The sequence below is a fragment of the Puma concolor genome, chromosome D1 (genome assembly GCF_028749965.1).
Source record: "Puma concolor isolate L17-30 chromosome D1, mPumCon1.1.hap2, whole genome shotgun sequence".
NCBI classification, from domain to species: domain Eukaryota; kingdom Metazoa; phylum Chordata; class Mammalia; order Carnivora; family Felidae; genus Puma; species Puma concolor.
The window spans coordinates 6,230,195-6,256,437 of NC_141676.1; the positions used below are offsets into that span (position 1 = coordinate 6,230,195).

Here is a 26,243-nt window from a genome sequence, read left to right on the forward strand (position 1 = left end):
CCGAGACCTTCAGAATCCAGTACAAGAGTGCCGACCTGATGGCGATAACATGCACTCAGAGGTCAGAGGTCATTGCCATACCCTGCCCTGCCTGGGGTCACATTAAAGAACCCAAGTGAGGGGAAGCAGGGTGGAGGCTGTTCAAGTCCTCCTGGCCTCAGGCTATTGGTAGGAGTGCAGGTGGGGGTGGGTGGGAACACAACGTATGTGTATATGTGAGTGTGTGTGTGTGTGTGTGTGTGTGTGTGTGTGTGTTGAGGGGATAGATGAGCCTCTGTTGGAGGAAAGCAGAGAATGAGACTAATGGTCGCCCCCACCCCCAACCCTGCCTGGTCTAGGGCTTAGATGAGTTCCCCTACTTTCAGCCTGAACCTGGGCAAAATGCCCAGAGCCCGTCCCCATGGCCTTGTTGGAGGTAAGGCTCTGACCCAGGTCCCCAAGGGCCTGGGCCCGGTGCCGGAGACCTAGTGCTGAGTCAGGCTCGAGCCCAGCCTTGGCACTTCACAACCGGAGTGGGGCGTTGCACCGTCTACGGCAGCCACCTCGTCCCTGGCAGAGAGAGGCCAGGGCACAGTACGGTCTGGATGGGGTCAGGAGCAGGATGGTTTTGCCAGTCTCCCTCCCCCTCCACCACCTCTAGGCTGGGCCAGACAGAGGTGAAGACTCCAGGCCCTCGGGCAGAAGCAGAGCCTCACTCCCTGGCCCGGCCCGGGGTACCGCCTGGCCCGAGGCCCGGGAATAGACTGTGCAGACGAGATGCCATCTGGGATCCGGGCACTGATTCCGGGGGTGGAGAGGCCACCTGGCAGATATCCGCAGGCCTCGCCTCACCCACCACCTCACACATTCATTGAGTAAGCATTTCCTGCCACTTCCCCTGCCCAGTGTCAGAGGCTCCTGCTAGGTGGCCCACGGGAGCCCTTCCAAGCGGAGGCCGACCTCCACACTCCATGGCCCTGGGCTGTCTGAGCTGTCTCGTCTGACAGGCTCAAGCAGGGCTGAGGTTTTCCGCTGCACCCCTAGTTCCCGTCAAACTCAGCCCCTTCACTCCTCAGTGTTCCAGGTGGAAGTTACCTCTATTTTCCGCCTCCCCATCCCTACCCCTACATAGCCTCTGGGAGCAGAGGGCAGGGCCTGGCACCCGGGGCTGCTCCTCATTCGGTCCTAGCACTGGGCAGGGGGCTGGAGGCAGGCACGATGGGGGCGGTGAGGGACAGAAGACCGGGGCAGGGGCATTCCCCAGGTCCACAGCCACCAAAGTTCAGCCCGCCAGGGCCTGCTGGGGCCCACACCTAGTGCTCCCAAGGGATCTAGTTACTGCTCGTCCTGTTCCAGGCGTGTGTGTGTGTGTGTGTGTGTGTGTGTGTGTGTGTGTGTCTGAGGCACAGCTCCCGGTGGGGGATGTGGGTCTCTGGGGTTATGTGTTTGGAGGTCTGTATACATGTCCAGGCTGCTTGGGGTGGAGGGTGTTACTTCTGTGTGCACCTGTGTTTCTGGAGCATCCAAGTGTGTATTGTGGTTTGTGTGTGTGTAAGTGTGTATATAGTGAGGACGAATGGTAGCCACATATGCAGTTGTGCATAAAATGTTGCAGTTCCGTTTTCTTCAAACGACATCAAATTGCCTCTGTCCCCTCATCCCTCCTGTGGGCAGATGTGACCTCGGTCCCCTTGGGGCTTCCTGTCCGTCCCCTTCCAGGAGTCTTGCCTGGGGCAAAGCACTGGGGAGTCCCTCTGGCGTATAGCCCACAGTGTATACTTGAAAGCCACTGTCCCTGCCCTCAAGGTCTCATGGCCTGTGGGGACTCTGCCATCTCTGGCCCATGTGCGGGTATGGGATTGTCACAGGCTGGGAACTCTGAGTCCTGGGGGGCGGGGAGTGAAGCACTCAGGAGAGTCCAATGTGAGAAGCCGGCAGCACTTTATTGTGACAGATACATCCATGGATGTGTGCCTTCCGCGCTGCACCTGCTCCCTCCGGTTCCCGTGCCTGAAGGGGTCTAGGTTATGGTCACACAGTTATGCTTTAGAAGTTGGGAGGAATTCTGCCAGGGGACCACCAGGATCTCGAAGTCACAGCGCAGTTTCTGCAGGGAGAGAAGGAGAGGTGGGTGGGGCCCCAGGCCTGACTCCTGGCAACTGCCATCCTTAGCCTGCGACGCTGTGCTCTGGGGTTCGAGAGCGGCGGTCACTGGCCCAAAGGGACAATGACTCAGATGGCCGGGACCAGATCCCAGATCTTGCTAGCCCGCTCCTGTGAGGGAGAAGCCCCAGTCTCCTCCTCTCTGTACCCCACCCTGGCCTGGTGAGTGAGTCATCCAGGTGACAGGGACAGGTTCAGCCAGACATCAGCCTGGCCAACCAGACCAGTTCGGGCCGGACAATCGAGGGCCTTGGGTGCTGGGCAGTGGGGTGCGGGGCTGTTACCTCCTCCTGCACGCCTGTGGCCAGGGGGCAGGTAGTGACATCTACGCCATCTCCGGTGGCCACGTTCTTCCGGCAGGCTGTGCTCCCCATCTCCAGGGTCAGGTAGTACTTGATGCCGGCCACCAGCTGGGGAGAGAGGGCAGGAGCGGGTGAGGGGCACCGGAAAACTACCCCAGACCCAGACCTCTCCCCTCTCTCCACATTCGGCATGCTGGGCTGGGCCTCGGGATTCAAACCCTGGATGGGGAAGTTCTGGTGGCGACCCGACCCCTGGGGAGAGGGGCGGAGGCCCGGGCCACACAGGAAGCTGAGACCCAGGTGTGCACATGTCCTGAAGCCCACCGCCCCATCTCCCTCACTCCCCTCTCCCCAGTCCGCCCCTCAGGGCGGGGGCTACCGTGAGGCTAGTGAGACAGGGCTGGATCCCGTCCACTGAAAGCTGGATAGGTCGTTCATAATGAATTCTTGGCATTAATCCGATTTAAAAAATACATCGTATGAAAATGTCCCCATTACTCTCGTGGCACCCCCTCAACCTGGCCACCGGCTGCAAGCCCTGCTGGCCTGGTGGGAGGCTGCCTCTCGCCCCTGACCCGCCCGCCCGTCCACACCTGACTCTGGGCCTTGAGGATCCTGGTGTCGCGGAAGTAGTAGAGGCTGTTGCTGCCCATGTTGTAGCTGGCCACGGCCGCCTGCGCTGCCTTCTGCACCTGGGGGTCACTGAGTGACAGGTTCTGGCGTTCTCCGACTCTGCGTTCCGCCGGGCGGGCACGGGCGTCACCGGGCAGCGCCAGGAGGCAGAGCGCGAGCAGGCCCAGGCCCAGAGCCCGCGAGAGGCTCGGGGGCGCCATGGCCACGGTCGGTCGTCAGTGTCAGGCCCTCGGGGGCGCGCCGTTTTTATAGGCTAGCGGCCCCGCCCGCTCCGCCCACCCCGCGGCAGAGGCAGAGCCGGGGAGGGATGGGAGCCTGGGCGATCTGAGAGGCCGCCGCCGTCCTCGCGCCAAAGGGGGCAGTCCAAGGCCCGAGCATACCTGTGTCCCCCGCGATGCTGCCCTGCCCTCCAGGGACACACCCAGTTCGTGAGGGAAAGGACCGTGACAGTCCCCAGCAAGTGCCACCATTCAAACAGTTTCATGGAAAGCTCAGCCGGCATGAAATACCGACAACCATTGGCGAGGTCTTACTATTGCCACCGTTTACTACCTGTGTAACCTGGAAGGAATGCCTTAATCGCTCAGTGCCTCAGTTTCCCTCTCTGTAAAATGGGTTGCTGTGAGAACTCAACAGGCAAAGTGCTTGGAGAAGCCCTGGTCCTATAAATATGACAGGAAAGGAGACCAGTGCACTGAGCTGGGCACCGTTTGACCCTCCCGGCCAGCATGAAATGGGAATTGGTAACGTTTCCACCTTACGCAGCGAGCCACAGGACGCAGAGGGGAGAACTGATTTGCCCCAGGATGTCAGCTAGTAAATAGTAAGTGATGATGCTGGCTTTTGAGCCCAGGCAGTCGAACTAAAATCTGCGCTCTCAGGCCACGCTGAGCCCAAAAGATGAAGACGGGCCAGAAAGAGGGGTGTGTGTCGTACCAGCTCTGCCGTTTACTGACTGGTGACTTGGACAAGTCCCATGGCCTCCCAAGGCCTCTGTGTCATCATCGAGGATAGGTGACCACTCTTACCTGCTAAGGTTACACTGGCATTAACACCCGGGACTGGGCCACCCATAGGTAAACTGTGCGTGCTGGAGGTAGCAGCCAAATAGGGCACTAGGAGTTTTTTTAGAAAAATCTGGTAATCAATGAACAGCGCTGAAGCAGCTAACACGGGAAAAGTCTGAATCTTGGTGGACTTCCTTATTTGTGTTTTAGAGTTCAGTGTAGCTTGTACCTTAATCACGAGTTGTGGGGGGTAGGGGTGCATTTTGCTCTGAGGCACTAAGATCTTGTTAGTGCTTAGGGCCTCCAGGGATCTCGCTTGGGGCTTGTAAGGGGTAGTGGGTTATAGTACCTGACAAACCGTTGGGGGCTATTACGATGGTGAATATTACGAGCAGGTAGAATTCCCGGTCGGCCGCAGAATCCCAGGGCCAGGAAGGGCCGTGATGTCCTCCCAGGGAGACCCAGACCAGCTGCTCCCCACCCCCTCAGCCCAGCTGTGAAAACCAATCTGGGATTCCAAGGAACAGTCACACAGTCACAGGGTAGGCTCAGGTGTCTGCCTTAAAGAGACAGATGCCCGTTTGTGGGAGAGCCGGCTCACTTGTGGCTTAATGAGGCAGAAACCCAACCTGAGAGAACCTGGGAGGGGGTGGAGTAAGAGGCTCAGGGCAGAGGAGGGAGAGGCAGCCCCAGGGGGCCAGGAGCCTCCCCAGGCTCTCCCAGTCCTGCTCTGCCATTACTTGGAGCTCGGCCATGGCCACACTTACCTCCAACAGCTCCTTGGAAAACTAGCCAAGGCCTCGTCTCTGACCCACCAAGGGCCGGTGGGTCCCTAGCTCGCCGGCCCCTACCCTCCCCCTCACTCCTTTGCACCGGTGCAAATGACTACCACAGGTTGCACCACAACCTAACAGTCTCCGAAGATCTTTCACCCACTGGTCTATCCTAAGCACTCTTAGGTAGTAAGCATCGAGCTTGTTTTTCAGATGAAGAAAGTGAACCAGAGAGGTCAGGTCATTTGTCTAGGGTCACACAGCTAGAAGCGGTGTCTTGGTGGGAAAAGAGGGATGGGGAAGGCTAAGTAACAATTGCTGGGCTTCTGGTGTGTGCCGGGCCTTGCACCGGGGTCTCGACACACTCTCATCCTCATAACTGCTCTGCAGAAGCCGTTTTACTAGGGAGAAATGGGGGAGGTCAAAGGAAAAGTGTCAGGGGTGGAGCCCGGTGCGTGCCAGCGTCCTGGTGCGTGAGCCCTGGACGTGAGTCGCACGTCTCCACGGGGATATGAGGTCTGCTGTGTAGGCGGAGGCTCCCTGGAGGCAGGGGGACCCCAAAAGGATTTTCCCAGGGCTGGGTCTCATCTGGAGAAGAGCCCTCGGCCTGGGCTCCATCCTGTCGGGACCACTCTGGCTTCCAGAAGGAGGCATGGGCCAGGTGTGAGCTCAGGGTTGGCCCTCCCTACCGGCCACAGGGCACAGTCTTCATTTTTGCTGTGGCCCAGGGATCCCAATCCAGGTTGCCCGTGGCACCACCCTCTTGCCTCTGGCCGATGGGTCTTGCTGACCAGGGTGGGCTCTCGACATCTTCACCCTGGGATCAGGCTACTCAGGGCCTCGGTGCTGCTCCCAGAACCCTCTTCCCTGGACTTCCAGTTGGGCCACGGATATTCCCTCCCCCAGGGCTTCGCTCCCCTTGCCCTAAGCACATCTGAGAAAAGAGACGTTAAGGCAAAGAAAGCTGAGATCCAGGAAGCTCCCATTGGTGGAGGAGTGCCCCAGAGTGCCCGGGGCTTCAGGTTCATTAGCTGGTTGAACCTTTACCAACCTATACCAGGTGACAGAGGAGAGAAGTCAGGCTCAGAACAGTGAGCAGCTGGCCCCAGGTCACACGGCAAGTCGAGGAGGCCCTGATTCAGAGGCGGGTCTGCCTGGCTCCTTCAGGCTGTCAGCAGTCGAGGCCACGAGTGACCGTAGAAAGAGCCTTGGGTCCCTGAGGGGGTGTGGGCAACGGGGAAGGGGGTTGATAGGCAAGAACGTATCCTCTGAGCCTTTCACACCGTCTGGGCTGCTACTGGGCCAGAGTGGGGAGGCGTGTCTCAGGCTGGGGTTCATCCCGTAGCCTCCCATTTCCCTCCGGGGACAGCAGGACCCCTTCCGGACTCCAGAGCGTGGAAGCTGGGTTCACCCCAAGCTCTGGCCACATCCGAGTACTCATAAGTAGAGTGGCCGAGCGGGTCAAGCTCTGGCTGGGTACCGCAGGGGAGGGAGGAACAGGGGGCAGTTATCTGCTGACTCCCGTGCCCACCCGTGCTCCCTGGCCGGGCACATCCTGTTGAGCAGTTTGGGTTGACATTTAGATAACCTCCCACCCGTCCCCACTCAGGTCTGCTTTCTCCAACATGACAGGCCTTGGTCCCCTATGTCCTGCAGGCTAAGTTGGGGCTGGATCTCCAAAGCCACCCTGTCACAAAGTACATTCTAGATGCCTTCTGTCTCCTGCTCCTCTAGGACTGAACCAGGAACTTGTGTGGGATGCACTAAGGGACCCAGATAAAGGGTTTTGACCTTTAACGTGTCACAGACGCTGCCTGAGCCCCAAGTGAGAGGTGAGATAGCAGGTCCCAGCTGCTTCAGAGACAAAGACTGTGGGTGAGGCAGGGAAGGGCCCACGAGACTGTGGGTGAGGAGGAAGCAGAGCAGGCAGTGTGGCCCACGAGCTTCTGCTGGGCGGGCCCCCTTGCCAGAACGAGAGGCAAGACCTGCCAACCGGCATGGGCAGGAGCCATGGGAAGGGTGTTGTGGGGGAGGAGGGAGTCTCCATTGCCTCCCGAGCGTCAGCAGCCATCTGGCAGCGTCAGGATTGAGGTAGGGGGAGGGCATGGCCCTGCCGAGCCCCTGCCTGAGCACCCCAGGCCCGTGTGGCAGTGTCACACCGCAAAGGGTTGAGGCTGAGGGGACTCTGAGGTGACCCTGGACCCATCCAGGAAAACATCTGAAACTTAGCCTGAAACTCCACGGATGGCCTGAATTACCACCGCGGTCTGGGAGTCAGACTGGCATCCTCCCAGAAAGTGGTCTGTAACACAAGCTGGGCCCTGCTCTGGCCACCTGGTGCCCTTCCAGGAGGGCTGCTCACTTTCCAGACCCAGCCCCGCACTCACCCCTTACCCTGACCAATAACCATCCTGTTTTCCAAGTAATCACATAATTGCTCTATCCCTGGGGCCTTACTTCTGGTTTCCTTTTTATCCTTCCACTGTTCTGAGATGTAGCTTATACCGGAAAAGCACACAGTGCATATGTGTTAACAAATTAGTGAATGCCTGTATTGCCACCCCCGCCCCCAAGCCTCCCGCTCCTCACACCTCCTTCCCCCAAAGGGAACTACTCCGCTTCTGCTATTGACTTTTACGATAAGCATTTCCTCGTCTTTTTTCTAGAGTCTTACCACCTATACAGGGATCCCTGAGCGGGGATCCACTTAACTTTATGTGAACGGCATCACGGCATTTGACATTTTGGGCGCTCGGTTCGCCTGTCATTTGTTCACGTTCACTGGTACCGACGGCCGTTACAGTTGGTCCAGTTGGGGGTTGTTATAAAGCTGCGGTGAACACGCATTCGTGAACACGCATTCAGGTGCAGATATGCGAGAGTCCTTGGCAGTGGCCCCGGGAGCAGACGTGCAGGGTCACAGGATGGGTCTTATCTTTAGTTTTACTAGAAAACGCCCAACTGTTTCCCCAAGGGCTCATACCAATTTACACTCCCACCAGCTGGATGGAAACTGTTGCTTCACTCCCTCATCAGCACTTAGTAGTGTTTGACTTTGGAATCTTTGCCAGGGAGTGGACAACGGCATCTCATTTGCGTTTCCGACTCCTGTGAGCACCTTTTCCTAAGCTTATCCGCCATTTGGGGTATTCCTTTCATGGCTGCCATTCAAGTCTTTTACTCTTTTTCTGTCTTGTCTGCTTCGTCTTCATCATAGTCAAGTTCTCTGGATGCAGCCCTGTTGTGTATGTGTGTGGCCCGTATCCTTTCCCACCCTGGGGTAGCACTGCCACTCTCTTTGGTACTTCAGACAAAGTTGCTATTAGCGGAGTTGAGTTTCTCAACTTTTCCTTCACTCTTCCCTTCCCCGGGATCACGAGAACCTTCACATGGTATCCCAATTTTTTGCATTGAATACCTGTCACGCTCCCCTCACCAGACCGTAAGTCCTGCGGGGAGAAGTCTGTAAGCAAGGAGTTCCTCATTAGTGGTCCGGGGAAAGAAACAAAGCCAAGCAGGGCCGGGTGCCACACAGCTAGCGTTATACCTGATCCTTACAACCACCTCGTTTGCCAAGTGGGAAAACAGAGGCTGGGAGAGGCCAAGTGACGTGACCAGGGAACAAAGGGCCCTCAGGTACGTGGGTTTTGAGCTACATTTTGAGGGCCAATCTGGCAACTTCCAAGCAGGAAGTCCACGGTCAAATTACTTAGTCTCTCTGAGCCTCTGGTTTCCTCACCTACAAAAGAAAAAACAATTACCTCTTACCAGGGGAGAAAAATATGTTTGCAAAGATCTTAGCTGCGGGCCTGGTTAACACTGAGCGTTCAACAAAGACCAGGACAAAAATATACCCAACAAAAGTATAACTCACTCAAGCCCACGTAGTTGTGATGTCCATGTTCTGGCTCCCTAACCTCCCTAAGAGAGCCAGAGGCCTGGCCACTCCTCCCAAAGGCCAGGAAAGCACCCGATGATTGGCAGGTGAACTCTTACCTACATCTGATTCACCCTCTTCCCGGTACCCTGGACTCCCACTGACTTTTCCACCAGGTGCTGCCTAGCCCAGATGTTGACTCGGATGACATCTGGAACATCACAGCCCACCCAGATCCCAGGGAGATATCAGCCCACACTCCCTGCCAGGTTACTAAGGGACACGCCAAAGCACCTGGCTGAGGCCTACGTGGCTAGGGTGGCTACCCTCCCGGGTAGGAAGGAAGCCGCCAGTTTCGATCTGCGCTGATAAGGAGTGTCGCAGACCTGGTCAGTCTGTGGGGAAGTCCCAGCCCACCTGCTTTTCAACGCACAAAGCCCAGTCAGGAAGGCCACTGACTTTATTGATTTAAAAAACTTTACAAGGACAGTGACTGTTTTGCCAAAAAAGAGCCAAATAGCATAAAACAGACCAGAGGCGGGGGTGGGAGTGGGGGTCAGGGAAGGGCCTGGAATCCACTCAGAGAAGCTGGTAATTGTTGACATGAAACTGGCAGGGAAAGGAGAAGGGAACTGCATGCAAGGGCGAGAATTTCAAAAAGTTGAAATGGTGAGGGGAGAGAACTCCCAAAAGACCTTGGAGTACATCAGAGGTGGAGTACGACAACAGCAATCTCTTCCTTTGTAGAGGACAGGGGAGGAGTCCCCACGCGGCTGCAAACTCTGGAGACTCCATGCTGGGGCCAGGGGCTGGGGGCTCCCCGGAGAGCCTCACAAGAAGGCGTCGCACCACTCCCGAAGGCACCCGAAGCAGTCCCGGGACTGCTTGGCATTGGCACCGCACGTGTCCTTCAGCCATTCCCGGAAGAGATCTTCATCTTTCTTTAGCACCAGGAACTGGCCAAGGACCACGTAGGCCTGCACAACGGGCAAAGTAAAGGGCATGCTGCTCAGTGCTCGAAGGCCACTACTGTGGCTTCAAAGCACGTGAGGCTGGCAGGTACTCCCTTCAGATCACACACCACTGTCCACCCCCAACAGTTACTCTCGCTTTCCTCACCCCTAACTGCCAGGAAACATGGTAGTCTGCCCTACCCACGCCCCCCCCCCCCAGATGCATGCAGTCACCCCGCACCTTGTCAAAGCCCCTTTCCTCCAGCTTCTTGCCCAAGACTTCACCAATCCCGGCCAGGCTCCCCACTGGCTTTTCCCCCATGGGCTCTGCCACGAAGTCTCGGTGCTTTTGGGAGGTTGTCATCTCGATCAGCTTAATCTAGGAATCCCAAGAAAAGGGAGTTAGGGCTGAAAACCGGGAACTCCCAAGGGCCCAGGGGCCCTGTTCTAGTAAGAGAACGCGAAACCAGCCATTACGGCGGCTAACCCGATCCTCCTCCTTTCACGGAGGAGAGAACCGGGGCCCAAGAAGAGTGTTTTCCCCGCCAGGCAAAAGAACCTTTCCCTGCGGGATCTGGGTTTTAGCGCTGCCCAGGAGGAAAAACTCTCCTGCCCTCACAGGTGGCGCACTCGGGGCAGCGGGAAGATTCCCAGAGTCGGTTGCCGGGGCCCTCCCTGAGCTGTCACTCCCTGTGTGACCTTGGCTGGGCTAAGAGCGGCTCCCCTGGGCCGAAAAGCAAACGAAGGGTCGCTCTGCCCCCACTCGCCCGCGCACGCCACTCGCAGAGCGAACGCGCTGGCCGGAGCGCGCGCACCTGCTCCTCCCGCGCGGCGGGGTCCACGCACGCGCTCCCGCCCCGCCCTCCGGCCCCGCCCCACGCGCGCCGCCCCGCCCCCTCCACGCGCCGCCGCGCCCCGCCCCGCCCTCTCCCCGCCCGGCGGCCGAGTCCTCTCCGAGGGCGCATCCTCTAGGCCGCTCCAGCGCTCGGGCTCCTCTCCACCCCTCCTCCCCGCACCTCCTCCCGCCTCCAGCTCCGGCCCTGCTCCGCAGCTAGCGCTCACCGGCAGCTCCCGCTCCCGTAACGGCTCCTCCCGCCACCCGGCTGCTCCGAGCGATACCTCGACCCACTAGAACTTTCTTCCACTTCCGCTTCCGGGTCGCCTCAAGAGCCGCCTGTGAAAAAAAATTCCGAATTGGGCACTTCTAGCCGCCTCGAGCCATAGAGATGAGGCGCTCTCGACCTCAGTGGCGCCTTTAGTAGGCTTGGCTTTCGGGTTGCCTCTCGGGAAGCCCGGCTGCCTTCTGTGGTCTCGCTTCTCGGGCAGTAGGTCCGGTCTCAGGAAGCTGGGGCGTCAGAGAAAACGCCATTCCCCGCTGCACGCATCGGGAACTTAAAAACTTAGCCTCGGCTGACCTGGCGGTGGGAAGAGTTAAAGAGACGGACGAGGCGGGGGAGGGTAGCCAGGAGGCTTCCGAGGTAGCACCGGAAGTACGGTGCTCGGAAGGATCCGACCCAGGAGGGCTCGCGTAGTCCTCGTCGTCACTGGGCTTGGAGGAGTCGCCTAGAAGTCAGAGGCGCTGGGGACCTGAGTATATGTCCACGCCATCGTCGTGACCGCCGGCAGGCCCCTTTTCTGTGCCTTCGTTGGCTTAGCTGCGAAGTGAGTCGTGGGCGAGCTGCTCTCAGCGTCCTGGAGAACGAGGTCGTTCGGGCAGCGCCCCTGGGAGACGAAGGCCAGAGAGTAAGTGTGGGTCTCGCTCTCAGAGTCTTTCCTCCAAGAGAGAGAGGGAGGAGGGCAGGGGACAGCAGCTAGAGGTGACACTTTGGAGTTTCCTTTGGAAACCTTCAGCCTTCGTGGAACGAGTCCTGTCTTCTCAGTACCCAAGTCAGAAATCAGATGCCGCAGACCCAGCCGGCTTACCCGACCTTTTATGAACTTGTTCCTGGCTCGGACCATCGGTCTCTGACTATAGTGTGTTGAAAAATTGAGCATCTGTGTTGTGTGGCTGTGCTAGGGATGTACGGATGTGTTGAGGAACATACAGTTAGGTCCTCTCACACTCCTTCCCCGGGCCGTTGCTGGAATGACTTATTTCTGTAGGACATGTATTTAGTTTCTGATTGTGCCAGCACATGTGGTAACAGGAGGGGGGTTTTTATATTTATTTAAAAATGTTTACTTAAAATGTTTATTTCCGGGGGCGCCTGCGTGGCTCAGTCGGTGGAGCATAGAACTTTGGCTCAGGTCATGATCTCGCGGTCCCTGAGTTCGAGCCCTGCGGCGGGGCTCTGTGCTGACAGCTGGGAGCCTGGAGCCTGCTTCAGATTTTGTGTCTTCTCTCCCTGCCTCTCTCTTGCTCGTGCTCTGTCTCTCTCGGTTTTAAAAGTAAATAAACATACGTACATATACATACATACATACTTAATTAATTAATTAAATGTTTATTTAGAGAGAGAGAATGAATCCCAAGCAGACTCCTAAATAAATAAGTAAATAAATAGAATGTTTATTTAGAGAGAGAGAGAGATTGAATCCCAAGCAGACTCCACGCTCAGCACAGAGCCAGACTCCCAGCTTGATCTCACAGCTGCGAGATGAGGACCTTAGACGATCTCAAGAGTTGGACACTTAATCTACTGAGCCACACAAGCACCCCAGTCAGTTGTTTTTATGTGCCATATGCTGTGCTAAGTGCTTTGCTTGCCTTATTTGATTCTACTAACGGTGATCAGAGTTAGCTATTATTTTTCTCTGAAACTAGGGAAGTTGAACAGCTGGGACATAGCCAAGATAGAATTTGAACCCTAGTAATTAGATTTTAAAGGTCATGTTCTTAACCAGGACATAGTCACTCGTCAGTAAAAGGTCTTTCTCCGTCTTCAGAACAGTCCTGGGTTCTGAACTTGCCATCGAAGAAACCCAGGAGGAGGAGTTGACAGTCTCCCCATCCCTCACCCCCCCGGGACGGGCCCCAGCATGTCTCAGGCCACCAAGAGGAAGCATGTGGTGAAGGAGGTGCTGGGGGAGCATATGGTGCCCTCTGACCAGCAGCAGATCGTGAGGGTGAGTGGCATTGGGCATAAGCGGCTCTGCCTCCCCATCCTTCTACTCCCCTTGGACCCCTAGCACGGCGGCAAGGTGCAGCACAGCTCACTGAGTATTTGAGCTGGCTGATGAGGCTGACTGGTTCTTGGTCTCTCTTGGACCAGGTACTCAGGACCCCAGGGAACAATCTGCATGAGGTGGAGACAGCCCAGGGGCAGCGCTTCCTGGTGAGCATGCCCTCCAAATACCGGAAGAACATCTGGATCAAGAGAGGTGAGAGAGGTAGCCCTATAGGAGACAACTGTTTCCTGGGGGCTTGGTTTCCCCCACTGCAAGCAGGATTTATTGTGTCTTTTCTCCTGTCTTACCTGCAGGCGACTTTCTCATTGTTGACCCGATTGAAGAGGGAGAAAAAGTGAAGGCTGAGATCTCCTTTGTGCTCTGCAAAGACCATGTGCGCTCTCTGCAGAAGGAAGGGCTCTGGTAGGGTGGTCCCTTGGTCACTGCCTGTCTCATTTTGGGGGATATTGACTTCCTAGCTGTGGAGGTGGGGGAGGGAAGATGGCATCCCAGGCAGGGACAGCTGGAAACAGCTTTTTTGCTGATAGATTTTTCTGTCTTTTCTGACCCTGGTTCTTCTCTTGGTACAGGCCTGAGGCCTTCTCAGAAGTGGCTGAGAAGCACAACAACAGTAGGAACAGGTGAGGAACAAGCCTTAGGACAGAAAATAGGGGCTAAGGCCTTGGAGACTTGAGGGGAAAATAGAGACCTTCTTTCTATCTGTGTAGAGTCCCTGGTGAGAGCTCCAGAATATGTGGTTGTGAGTGTGGCTTGAAAGTCAGATGCCTGGGGTTAAAATCATGGCAATACCACTTGTAAATGAATGGTTTAAGCAGGTTACTTCATCTCTTAGGCTTGGATTTCCCCGCCTGTAAGATGGGAGCTTTGTGAGGATTAAAGGAGTTAATGCTTGTAAAATTGGTTAGTATAGCACTTGGTATGTAGTGTGAGTCCATTGAGTGTTGGTGATTGGACTCCTTATTAAAACCAGTGGTTCTTGCAGACTTTTGATGTGAGGTGGGAGGTAATCTTTAGACAATTTTTCTTGGCCTTATGCCCTCCTTTTTATGGGGCTCCTTGATTGCCAGTCTAGTTTTTCCAGAAGGCATTGGGTTAACCCTGTCCCTTTCCCCCATGCAGACAGACTCCGCCAGAACTCCCAGTGGAGCCACAGTCATCAGGAGAAGAGTCCAGCTCTGAAGATGATTCTGACCTCTTTGTTAACACCAATCGCAGACAGTATCATGAGAGCGAGGAGGAGAGCGAAGAGGAAGAGGCAGCCTGAGTCCCTCGACCCGCTTCTCTTGCCCAGAGACTAGGATTGGCTCCTCTGAGCTCAGACATTCCTGGGGTGCTCTGCAGATCTTCCCCCTCTGGATGGGGGACAAGGCAGGGCCCCTCTCTGAACTGACCTTCTGCTCAAGGAGAATTAAACCCCTGGTGGGTGACGACTTGTGCTGGTGTCTGAGTGGCTCTCTGGAGGGAGGAGGGATTCGTGAAGTTACAGACTGCTCCTTGGTGCAGGTCCTAAACGGGCAGGAAACGGAAATGGCTGGAACCTTTCCTAGATTCTCACTGGGCACTCAGTAAGTGCCAGGCCCTGTGCTGTGCCTTCATGCATGTATTTACTAACTGGGAGCAATCCTTCTCTGTTGCCTGCTGGCAAGTAATACTGAGTCAGGCATTCAGGAGCACGGCAGAAGGATCTAGTGCCTCTGCCTCTAAGAGACACTCAGGACAAATTTCACAGTGCCTCGTAAGCTGTTTTCCTGGCGTGCCAGTCACCACAACTGCAGGAATGCCCACCTCCGTGCTGCGGTGTACATCCTCTGCCTGGTGGCGGCCTTGTGGCTACACAGACCATTACTCCTCAGCCCTCTTGCAAACCATCCCACTTGTCCTTTGAAGCTCATACTTCTGGCCATACACTCCCTCTTCATTATTGGCCTTGACCTAATCACTGTTCAGACGTTGAAGAGTTTACCCCCTGGCTTAGAGTCTTCTATTCCTGCTTCTGTCGTCATTTTGTACCTCCTGGGGGTGGGTCTCTTCAACGCTGTATGTGGCCCCCTACTTCTTTGTCTTCCACTTGAGGCCTGCTGCCTGTGTCTTCGGTCCCTCCCTGGATCCCTGCCATTGGTAGGAATTGCCCTTCTTGAATTCATACATCTGTGCAGTCACCACCTCCTGGCTTTCTCACTTGCTTGCTCAACTGCCTCCTCTTTATCTTTATCTGCAGGCCTCCCCCCACCCCCCACCCCGCTCCTTTCCCATCTTACTGTTACTCTCCTATCTCCACTTCCCTATGCCCTCCCGCTCCCTTGTTTCCCTCCACTGTGTTCATCTAGTAAAACCTAACCCTGGCCAACCCGTTTACCTCTCTGCTTATGCTCAAGTAACTGCCAGAGAAAACAGCCAACCTAGCTCACTAGTTCTACCTTAAATTCATAATTAACAAAACCTCAAGTGGACACTCAGCACTGCCTAGCAGATCTTCTCTGGGATGTTGTATTTCAAAACTTTTACGTTGTCTGCCAATTCCTCCTTCTCCTCTTAGGTGTTGACCACATACTTCATTAAATCATAGCCTTTGGAGGGAACTCTCACCTCTCCGTTACCAAGCGTACAAATGTGCTCATGGATTGTCTTGTCTCTAATTTCCCCACGTAATCCAGTGGGACTAAAACCTTTTCTGTTGTGCTTTGGAGCTTGTCTGTCCTCCTGCTTAAGGACTGTATGGAAGTTTTGGTTTTTGTCATCCTTTCTACTGGATGTGTTAGCATCGAACATGCTGTAGACTCTCTCATCCAAAACAGCCTGAAACACCTGTCACTGTTCCCACATCCTCTCCAACTACTGCTTCATTTATCTGTTTCTTGTTCACTTTCCTTGATAGTATCTTAGCATAGCTTTAAACGTATACATGTGTATGTGTTTGTATGTCCGTGTGTACAAAAAATAAACTTCAGGTGAGTTAAGGATATGTATGTGTGTGTATATTGAACTTGGCTGAAATTTATTTTTTATGGGAAGTGACTTTTGCTAAAGGGATAGTCATCTGTATACCATCTACTGAAGGGGTCATTCTTCACAGATTTAAGGTATCTTTTTAAAATAAACGAAATTCCTGCGTACTTATGGGTCTCCTTTCGGAATTTCTAATCTGTTGATGTATGTGCACCTACCCCGTTTTATGGCAGGATTAATAATCTCATAGCTCCCTCCTCTCTGCCTTACTATTCCTTGAAAATTTCATATTTTCTCTTACATAAGAACTCTAAAAGGAACTTGTTAATTTCCACTTAAAAATCCTCTTGAGATTTTCATTGGCAGGGTTTTAAATCTAGCTTGAGGGATGCCTGGGTGGCTCAGTCAGTTAAGTGTCTGACTTCAGGTCATGATCTCACGGTTCATGAGTTCGAGCCCCACATTGGGCTGTGTGCTGATAGCTCAGAGCCTAGAGCCTGCTTCAGATTCTGGGTCTCCTGCTCTCTGTGCTCCTCCTCTGCTCATTCTCTCTCTCTCTCAAACATTAATAAGTGAATAAATCTCCTAGCTCAATTTGGAGAAAAGCGCTATCTTAACTGGTGAGCCATGAGATCATGACACTTAACAGGCTGTGCCACCCAGACGCCCCTGAATTCTTTAGTTCTCGTGGTTTTTCAGTTAATTCTCTTGGCTTTCTGGGTAGTCCAGTCATGTCCCACTGGTGGTAGTTTTATCCTTGACACTCTTTTTTCTATAGGGGTTACAGGGATCAGGACCTCCAGTGTAACATTGGGTGGATCCTTGTTTTTCTCCCAATGGGAATGGTTCTCATGTGTCCTCACACAGTTCTTGCTCTAAGTTTCTGCTAGATAAACTCCATTAGGCTGAAAATGTTTCCTTCTGTTCCCAGCTTGCTGAAGGTTTTTACCCTTTATTTAACAGTGATGGATTTTGCTATCTACTGAGTTAACCAAAAGTCTTCATTTTATTACTGTGCTGCTGTCCATGAACAGACTTCCTCAAGCTGTCCTTGGGTTTGCTTGTAAGCCCTGTTTAGTTTTAGAGGATTTGTTCCATTTCTTTAGGATTTTTATATTTACCTCTGGGCCAGTTTCACTTTTTGTTTTAATGGTGTCGCTGTTCCATTTTGATAACAGCATTATGCTAGCCTTGTAGAATGGATTTGGAGATGTTTAATCTTTATCTTTTTCTCTGTTCTGCAATAATTTGTAGAACAGGAGTAATTTGTTGCCTCAAAGTTTGGTAGGCTTTATAAAAATATCTCTGTTTGGTTCCTTTTTAAGGGGTAGATCTTTGCTTTTTAATTCTGTGCCATTTTATTCAGGTTTTCTATCCTTGAGTCCATTTTGGCAGTTTATATTTTGTGAGTCGTATTTCATGTGTATTTAAGCTGTTTGGGGGATCGTTTTGGACTTTCTTACTTATAAGCGACAAAATCTAACTCCAACTAGCAGAAGCAAACCCGGGCTCGTTGACAGAGGTCTAAGAATACAGCTCTAGGCAGAGCTGATCCAGGTCCGGCATGATTTCGTTAGGACTCTCCTTTGTTTCTTGGATTACCTCTGCTTCTGTCAGTGGACGAATCTCTTTCTCCCTACCGTTGTTTTCTGCAGGAAGCTCCAGTTTACATTCAGTCCTTACAGGCAAAGAGTTCCTCCCTTAGCATCTGTGTATTTCACAGACGATCAGTGGGTATTCTTGGATCGCTGGCCCTCTCCTGAGCAAGCGCTGTGGCCAGGGCTGAATAGGGAGGATGGGGGTTTGGTGGGAGGCGAGATGAGCCAAACCTGCTTCGTATGTACCATGTGCTCCATAGAATAGAGAGGTTCTTTTACCAGAATAAGGAGACGGGGTGAGAGCATTTTATTCTCTTTGACTAGCTTTACAAGATGTCTGCCTACTTTATTGGCCCTTTCCTTCTGTTTCTTTGGGTTTATTTGCTCAAAGCTACCTTATTGAGTTGTGTGCTTAATTTCAGTCGTGTTTTCTAACATTTGTGGCTACCAGTGTTCCTCTGAGTACTCCTTGACTGTCACCCGCTTGGTCATGTGTATCTGCGATTTTTTTGGCATTGTATCTGTAAGCCTGGCCTTAGATATTTCTCTAGCTTTCAGTGATTGTGTGATGTACCTAATAGCCCCTGTTTTCCCCCTAAAACCTTTTCATCACCGTTTCTCCATCTCTTCTCAGTCTTTTAGCTCCTGTGGGTCGTAGCTAAGCTTCCCGATGCAGGTACAGTCCTGTGTTCTGCATAGTACTCCCCTTTGCCATTCTCTGAAGTTGAATGCCCCCTCCATTTCCCAACTTAGCGGCAGAATCCAACCATGAGTGAATAGATCTCCCAGAATGAGCTGAGTATCCTAAGAGCTCCCCCTCCGCCCCCCACGACGCCATGGTCAGTCCATGTGATTGGATGCCCAATAGTAGTAACTTGTTAGGTTTGAGACTTGTGGCCCTTCGGGCTCTGCGCCTGTATCACTTTAGCATCAGCCTTAGGGCAGGTCACTTCCACTGGAACTTCCCCACCCGCTTCCTCCCTCACCATGCGGCCACCGGCATACAGGTGTCAAGGAGCACATCTGGTAATCTGAGCGAGCCACGTGTTTTTTCTCCTTTAGCCTGTGACTGCGGTAAGCTACCTTGACAGTTTTCTCACCTTAAAACATCCTTGCATTCCTGGAATAAAACAGCCATGATATATTTTCCAATATATTGCTGGACTTGTTTTTCTGATTTTTGGGGGCATTTTGGCATCCAGGCTCAGAAATGAGATGGTTTAAGTTTTTTCTCTCCTGCGCTGCCCTTGTTTTTATATCGAGATTATTCCAACTTCATAAAATGAGTTAGAGAGTGTTCTATTGTCATTACAAGTGTTTGTACAACATTGGAATTTTGGATTTCTAAAATTTTTGGTAAAGCTTGCTGTAAAACCACTGTGCCTGGCGTGTGTAGGGTGGGTGGGAAGTTTTTTTTTTGGTTTGTCTTGTTACAAGAGCAAACGATTACGAGCTGGGGAGAGGAGCAGAGGGAGAGAGAGAGAATCCCAAGCAGGCTCCAGGCTCAGTGTGGAGCCCCATGTGGAGCTCGCTCCCATGACCCTGGGATCATGACCTGGGCTGAAATCAAGAGTCAGCTGCTCTACCGACTCAGCCACCCAGGCACCCCAGGTGGGGAGATTTTTAACTCTAGATTTTTGGTGATAATAGGTCGTTTAGGTTTCTCTGTTCTGGATTCTGTGATACTTTTAAGGAAAAATGTTTTCCTATTTTCTTATCTTGGTGCTTTCAAATTTATCACAGAGTTCTTTGTAGAACTGCCTTATGTTTGTAATCTTGACTATCCACATTGTGTCTCCTTTTTTATATCTAATATTGTGCTTTCTCCTTTTTTGTCAGTCTTGGTAGACATTTCATTATTCTTCAGCGCATCCGTTCTTTGTTGTCATTCTTCTTTGCTATTAGTTTGTTTCTATTTCACGAATTAGAAATATGAATTTCCCTTTTTCTCACACTCGCCTGAGTTTATCCTGTGGCTCTTATTCTAACCCTTGTGCTTGGGCACTTCGGCTCGACCTCCTGCCCGCGCCCAAGCCTGAAGAAAAGGTGAAAGAATCGTATGCCCTTCGTGGGGCCACCGCTTTGTAAGATTTGCCACATTCTACTCCTTTCTACACACAACATGCATAGGTTTTACATCGAGTTGTTATGTCTCTTTAACCTCTTTTAATTTAGAACAGATACCTTAATGGGCTTTTTTTTTTTTTTACAAGTTCAAGCCAGTTATCTTATTACAATGTACCATGTTTGGATATGTGTGATTCTTTATGCATACTTAGATTTGGGTTAAACAATTTTAGCAAAAATAGCTTAGGACTGATGTGTTCCTATTGCTTAACTAAGGCACATGGTGTTGATGGAGAAGGTCCCAATCACTGGTGGTGCTAATTTTGATCACCTGGTTAAAGAGATGGCTTCTAGATCATTTTTCTACAAAGGTACTCTTTTCCCTTTGTGGGACAGTCTTACCCGTTAAGGCCAAAATGTCCTTTGATGCAGGTCTATATGCATTTGTATTTAGTTATTATTATTAAAAAATTTTTGTTTAATGTTTATTCATTTTTGAGAGAGAGCACAAGCGGGGGAGGGGCAGAGAGAGAGGGAGACACAGAATCCGAAGCAGGTTTCCAGGCTCCAAGGTGTCAGCGCAGAACCCAACATGAGGCTCGGACCCATGAACTGTGAGATCATGACCTAAGCTGAGGTCAGAGACTCAATCAACTGAACCACCCAGATGCCTAATTTAGTAATAAATTAAATTATTTAATTAGTAAGTTAAAATGTACATACAATTTCCCATCATAACCATTTTTAAAGCATTTTTTGAATGTTTATTTTGAAGAACGTGAGTGGTGGGAGGAGGGGCAGAGAGAATCCCAAGCAAGCTCTGTGCTGTCAGCTGTCAGAGCCCGGTGTTGGGCTTGATCCCACAAACCATGAGATCGTGACCTGAGCTGAAATCAAGAGCTGGATGCTTAACCGACTGAGCCACCCAGGCGCCCCATCCCATTGTAACCATTTCTTAGCATACAGCTCAATAGTGGTAAATACATTCACAATTTTGTGCAAACACTCTCCTTTTCTGACTGGTTTATTTCACTTAGCATAATGTCTTCAAGGTTCAGCCATGTTGTTAGCACATGTTAGAATTTCCTTTTTACGGCTGAACCTGTCCCATTGTTTGTGTATACCACAGTTTGCTTATCCATTCACCCTTCGGTGGACTCCTGGATTCCTTCCACCGTTTAGCTATTGTGAATAATGCTGCTATGAACGTGGGTGTACAGGTGTACAAGTATCTCTTTGAGACCTTGGTTTTAACTCTTCTGAAGATATACCCAGAAGTGGAATTGCTGGATGATAGGGTAATTCTATTTTTAATTAAAAAAAAATTTTTTTAATGTTTATTTTTGAGAGAGAGAGAGAGGGAGACAGAATCCCAAGCAGGCTCCGTGCTGTCAGCACGGAGCCTGATGTGGGGCTTGAACCCATGAACCATGAGATCATGACCTGAACCGAAACCAAGAATTGCATGCTTAACCAACTGAGCCACCCAGGCGCCCCTCTATTTTTAATTTTTTAAGGAACCATCAGCATACTGTTTTTCATAGTGGTAGCATTATTTTACATTCCCACCAACAGTGCATAAGTTTTCCAATTTCTTCATATCTTTGCCAACACATTATGGTTGGTTTTTTTTTTAATAGTAGCTATCCTGGTAGGTGTGAAGTGTCTAGTGTTTTATTATAGTTTAGTTTTGAGTGTTTTCTAATTTCCATATGATTCCATTTTTGGTCCATAAATTATTATATTTAAATATTTGATTAAAAAAATTTTTTAACATTTATTCATTTTTGAGAGTGAGAGAGACAAAGCATGAGCAGGGGAGGGGCAGAGAGAGAGGGAGACACAGAATCTGAAGCAGGCTCCAAGCTCCGAGCTGTCAGCACAGAGCCTGACGCAGGGCTCGAACTCACAAGCCGTGAGATCATGACCTGAGCTGAAGTTGGACGCTTAACTGACTAAGCCACCCAGGCGCCCCTAGTTGATTATTTTTAATAATGTAAGCACCTTCAAACTCACCACCACAAAACAAAGACTCCAACTGACTATACAACAACCCAAGCTATCATTTGCCTCCACCCTCCCATCCTAAACCCTGTCCGTCCCATCTTCCGTTCCTCCACCCAAGGCAACCAACTCGGACTCTGTATGCCCTTGTCTTCTTCCCATGTCATTTTCTTCTATCTACATGCGTTTTCTAAAAGGTTTTTTTAGGGGTACCTGGGTGGTTCAGTCGGGAAGCATCTGGCTCTTGATTTTGGCTCAGCTCATGATCTCAGTTTGTGAGTTCGAGCCCCACATCAGGCTCTGTGACAGTGCGGAGACTCCTTGGGATTCTCTTTCTCCCTCCCTGCCCCTCCCCTGCTCAGTCTCTCTTTCTCTAAATAAACTTTTTAAAAAGGTGGTTTTTAACCTTATGAAAAGGATAACATGCCAAATGTCATATTTAGGGGCTGATGTTTCATTTAATATGTTACTTTGATTCTCCTAGTTGCTGTAGTTCATTTGTTTTGACTGCCAATAATATCTCCTTGTGGGACTCTCTCACAATTTATCCATTCACTCTTCTGGTGGCCCTTGGGGTTCTTCCTCCCCGCCTCCCCCTCCCCCAGTTGTAAACGTTCCGGTAGATACATCTGTGTCGGTGTGAAAGTTCCTCTTAGGACATTTCTCGGGCATGGAATTTGTCAGAATTTTAGGCGATGCCACCAAATGTTTTCCAAAGTGGCTACATCGATGGACATTCATCAGCTGTGGATCCCTGGGGGGATTGAATGATTTCTTCCTGTAGTCTGTCACCTTTTGCTTAATCGATTTTGAGTTTATGGTATTAAGTACAACACATTTAAAATTGCTGTCTCCTTTTGTGAATTGAACCCTTTCTTATGGAGTGAGGATTTCCATCCCTACAGATGCTTTTTATCCTTGTTTATGTGATGTTAGCGTAGCTCCCCCCAGTTTCTTTTTTTTTTTAATATGAAATTTATTGTGAAATTCGTTTCCAAAGCCCAGTTTCTTCTGCTTAGTATTTTTCTTTCTGCCTGGTAAGTGCTCTTCCTACTCTTACTTTCAGATTTACTTTACTTTCAGATGCTCTACCCACCTCTACATCGTAAAAGTTGAATCACGCATCACTATTTGTCTTTTTTTTTTTAATTTTTTTTTTCAACGTTTTTATTTATTTTTGGGACAGAGAGAGACAGAGCATGAACGGGGGAGGGGCAGAGAGAGAGGGAGACACAGAATCGGAAACAGGCTCCAGGCTCTGAGCCATCGGCCCAGAGCCTGATGCGGGGCTCGAACTCACGGACCGCGAGATCGTGACCTGGCTGAAGTCGGACGCTTAACCGACTGCGCCACCCAGGCGCCCCACTATTTGTCTTTTAAATGATACACTCAGCTCATTTGACTTCTTTTAATAATTGGTATAGGGGACCCATCTGTCCTATTTGGCAGTTTGGATGGATATAAATTTCTAGATTCTAAATCTTTTCCTTCAATACTTTGAAAATATTACTTGATTGTCTTCTTGCTTTCAGCGTTGCGATCGAAAAACCTGACATTGGTCTCGTTCTCATTGCTTTGCGTGTGGTATGCTCTTTCCTATCTGTGTTATGTGTGCTATTCGTAAAGTTCTAGATGGTGTGTGTAGATGTGAGTTATTCCTTTTTCTTCTCCTGGCACTCTTTGGGCATTTTGTGATCCCAGGTGCTTTATGTTTATATGATTCCAGGAAGTTTGTCTCCATTATTTCTTCAAACATCTTCTCCCTCCATGTTCAGATTTCTCTCCAGAATCCCTGTTTTTCAGATTTTAACATCTTTATTTCTACCTTCCATATCTTAGCTTTTCTTGTGCAGTTGTTTTCTTTAGTCCTTCCTCTTAGATCTTCTCAGTCTGGTATTCTGATTTCCCTGTTTCATGCCTAAGAGGTATCCCTTCTGTTAGACATCCCGTCTATTGTGTTCCTTTTTTTTTTTTTAATGTTTATTTATTTTTGAGAGGGGGGAGGGGCAGAGAGAGAGGGAGACACAGAATCCGAAGCAGGATCCAGGCTCTGAGCTGCCAGCACAGAGCCCAACACGGGGCTCAAACTCATGGACTATGAGATCCTGACCTGAGCTGAAGTTGGACACCTAACCGACGGAGCCACCCAGGTGCCCTCCGTCTGTTGTGTTCTTTACTTCAACTCAGGTTGACTTTTCCAGCAGGTTGAAACTGCAGCTGACCATACTAGAAATTTCCTTCCTAGAGAACTCTGGGAGCCAGCATCTAACCCTTCAGCAATAGCCCGAGGGCAAGGCAGCGAGGGCACTTCCCCATCAACTCACACCCGTCATTGGTGGAAGAGGGCTGCTCCTGGGGGATTGGCTTCCAGCCTGCCCCTGTGTGGGTACACAGACTTCGGTGGCCAGGGAAAGTCCTCAGGCAGAGAGTTGCGTGTGATGGCCATCGAAATCTGGCCAGTACGCACGCATCTGTCATGTGCTGAGGGGATGCGTGTGGGGTTCTACAGAAGGCACATCCCAGCGGCAGGGAGAAGACCCTGAGAACTGGTGGAGTGGAATTTCCGAAGCTGAGACCGTCATTCTGTGGGGTGTGCAGGAGACGGGACTCAGTGGCGGCGCTGGGTTCGCAGCTGCTTGATCTTCCAAAACTTCCTGTTCCAGAGGCCCTTCGGGCACGGTCTCTCGCCTGCTGGCCTGGTGCACGGGCTTCAGTAAGGTTCTTAAATGTGGAGTCTGCTGCCTTCAAAATACAAAGAAGCTAAACTGGCATAGGGCTTCTTTCTTTGTAGTTGGAGGCATAAGGCCAGCAATTTATCCTCAGTAGGTGCCCAGACGTCCCTGAAGGAAGTTACCTGGGTTGCAGGACCCCGGATTTTGCCCTCACCCAAAGCCCAACCATCTCTGCTTATCTGTATCTGAGCGGCGTGTGAGGCAACATGGACAGTTGGCTCAGTAGGAACCGGGGTCCGTGTCATCGACCTAGTGGAAAGTCAGGACAACAGCAGTAGCTCATATCGTGCTCCGGCCTGATCCACTGATGACACCTGCAAGAGACTCCACCACCCCTACGGAAGGCGTAAAGGCACTTTGCGCACCTTGCCTGGTGACGCAGAGGAATAAAAGCACTGGCCGAGGCTGTCCGCTGCGCGTCAGCAGTGACAGCAACTTTTCAGCTGCTGTTGCGATAGAGTCCGATGATGCTAACTACTAAAGTGTGTGTGTTCAGTAACCCTCACTGGTTCGCAGTGAGGTGCCAAGGGCCAGAAACCTTCGTTCCCAACCAGTCCCGGTTGTTAGCCATGGAGGTGGTCGTGGGTACCACAATGCCTCAGTGATTTTTGTTTGAGACCAGCACTCTTTTCCTCCCTGTGGTATGCCCTCTGGTTCCAACTGTGTGACCCGGGCCCAGGGCCCACATGAGGTTGCTGGCTCCGTATTCCACCCACATTTCTAGAAGCTACCAGCAGAGGTCACGATGAGCACGTCCAAGCGGCAAGTCAGCACCCACGCCTGTTCGGCAGCAGCCACACCATCCGTCCTGATTGTGGGATCCAAGACCAGCCACAGCAGGCCAAGTTCAACCGGGGACTCCAAGTTTCTCAACAGCAACTGCAACACAAGTCCCACGCCCCACGGGGAACTCACTTACAAGGCGCTATCAGTCCCCTCCCCTCCAGCGTATATAAAACAGAAGACGTGCTTGGAGAGAGGTGGGGAGCTGCCTTCGTCTTTCAGTTTGAAAGTATCCAAATCAGGGTGCCGAGGACTCAGCAGTATCTGTCCCCCCAGATTTTTCAGAAAATGGCATGGAATCCAGGAAACCATGAGAGGTCAAGGAGGGGGTGAGACCTCGGAACCCTACAGGGGTATTCTCCCCAGAGGCCTCCTCACCCCCCTATCTCGAGTGTTTCCCTTCTAGAAATTGCTGGAACTTCCAGACTCTTACTTTCCTTGTTCCCTTCATTTGCCTTGTCTCTGAACCCTCCAAGTGCTTTCCTCCTTCATATGGGTCTCCTGTCACCTTATGTCTTCCATAATCTAGCATTTTGATAGTCAAGTTGTGCCTTATTAAACCGTCCGTGGCCACACATAGCTTTGCGAGAGGGGGCCTTTGCAGGGAGAACCTCCCCTTTCTTCGTTCTCTGTCCAGACACTTTTTGGGCCCCCTACCTCCCCACCAGCTGTCTCCTCCCCACTCCCCAAGGCAGAGCATATCTTGGCACAGAGAACTATTTTACTTCTCTCAGTGTCTCCCAGAGCAGGTGCACAGAGGAAGGAAAGGCCAGGGGTCTGAGGAAGGGCAGGTAACGTCATGTGTCTGTGCCGGGCAGGGGCATGGTAAGTCTGGAAGGTACGGGGCTTGGAATGCCAGGCTAAGGGGCTTTGACCAGAACTGCTTGAGGTGGCAAGATCTGGTACATCGAGTCTGGGAAGGGGAGACGGATGGCTAGAAGCCAGCCCAGCCCGTGTGCAGACCCTGAGTGAAGGGACTCCGACTTCCCAAGGTGTTGGGGCCTCAGAGAAATGGCCGAGGAGGAGAGACTTTGACTCGCCCCTGTGCCATGAGCAAGGACAGCCATCCCTATCTTATACCAAGGTGAGTTTATCACCAACAGACAGGAGGAACTTCTAGAAGATGAACTTCAGAAAGAATGAAAATGACTTAAGAGATCTGAGAGGGAAGAAGGAATGAGGAGCAAATGAGTGACCGAGGATGATGTCCAATTTGGGGGTGGTTCTTAAAAAGTCAAAATTAAGTACTGGAGAACAAAAACCCATAAGAACAGAGAGCGATAATAATAAAGTGTTC

At 51.5% G+C, this 26,243-nt stretch overlaps 3 protein-coding genes across 3 annotated transcripts; 1 reads left to right on the plus strand and 2 right to left on the minus strand.

Moving 5' to 3' along the window:
- Positions 1-1,903: 1,903 nt before the first annotated feature.
- On the minus strand, positions 1,904-3,306 carry CST6 (cystatin E/M). Its single transcript, XM_025915696.2, has 3 exons — positions 3,038-3,306; positions 2,427-2,552; positions 1,904-2,086 (listed from the first exon to the last, which is right to left on the minus strand). The coding sequence occupies exons 1-3, from the start codon at positions 3,275-3,277 to the stop codon at positions 2,000-2,002; spliced, it is 453 nt and encodes a 150-aa protein (XP_025771481.1). The 5' UTR covers positions 3,278-3,306; the 3' UTR covers positions 1,904-1,999.
- A 5,870-nt stretch (positions 3,307-9,176) lies between these two features.
- On the minus strand, positions 9,177-10,900 carry BANF1 (barrier to autointegration nuclear assembly factor 1). The gene is made up of 3 exons (XM_086676852.1): positions 10,750-10,900; positions 9,929-10,066; positions 9,177-9,711 (listed from the first exon to the last, which is right to left on the minus strand). The coding sequence occupies exons 2-3, from the start codon at positions 10,049-10,051 to the stop codon at positions 9,565-9,567; spliced, it is 270 nt and encodes an 89-aa protein (XP_086532978.1). The 5' UTR covers positions 10,052-10,066; positions 10,750-10,900; the 3' UTR covers positions 9,177-9,564.
- A 248-nt stretch (positions 10,901-11,148) lies between these two features.
- Positions 11,149-15,929, plus strand: EIF1AD (eukaryotic translation initiation factor 1A domain containing). The gene is made up of 6 exons (XM_025915583.2): positions 11,149-11,430; positions 12,574-12,753; positions 12,900-13,008; positions 13,110-13,218; positions 13,386-13,436; positions 13,936-15,929. Exons 2-6 carry the CDS (start codon positions 12,667-12,669, stop codon positions 14,078-14,080), a joined length of 501 nt encoding a protein of 166 aa, XP_025771368.1. The 5' UTR covers positions 11,149-11,430; positions 12,574-12,666; the 3' UTR covers positions 14,081-15,929.
- The last annotated feature ends 10,314 nt before the right edge of the window (positions 15,930-26,243 follow it).

Excerpts from the sequence above, each read along its gene's own strand:
- CST6 (XM_025915696.2), bottom strand. The coding sequence starts at position 3,277 with ATGGCGCCCCCGAGCCTCTCGCGGGCTCTGGGCCTGGGCCTGCTCGCG. Across the intron at positions 2,553-3,037 it reads TCCTCAAGGCCCAGAGTCAG|CTGGTGGCCGGCATCAAGTA; the intron begins GTGTGGACGGGC and ends CTCTCTCCCCAG. Across the intron at positions 2,087-2,426 it reads CCACAGGCGTGCAGGAGGAG|AAACTGCGCTGTGACTTCGA; the intron begins GTAACAGCCCCG and ends CTCTCCCTGCAG.
- BANF1 (XM_086676852.1), bottom strand. The coding sequence starts at position 10,051 with ATGACAACCTCCCAAAAGCACCGAGACTTCGTGGCAGAGCCCATGGGG. Across the intron at positions 9,712-9,928 it reads AGGAAAGGGGCTTTGACAAG|GCCTACGTGGTCCTTGGCCA; the intron begins GTGCGGGGTGAC and ends CCCGTTGTGCAG.
- EIF1AD (XM_025915583.2), top strand. The coding sequence starts at position 12,667 with ATGTCTCAGGCCACCAAGAGGAAGCATGTGGTGAAGGAGGTGCTGGGG. Across the intron at positions 12,754-12,899 it reads ACCAGCAGCAGATCGTGAGG|GTACTCAGGACCCCAGGGAA; the intron begins GTGAGTGGCATT and ends CTCTTGGACCAG. Across the intron at positions 13,437-13,935 it reads CACAACAACAGTAGGAACAG|ACAGACTCCGCCAGAACTCC; the intron begins GTGAGGAACAAG and ends TCCCCCATGCAG.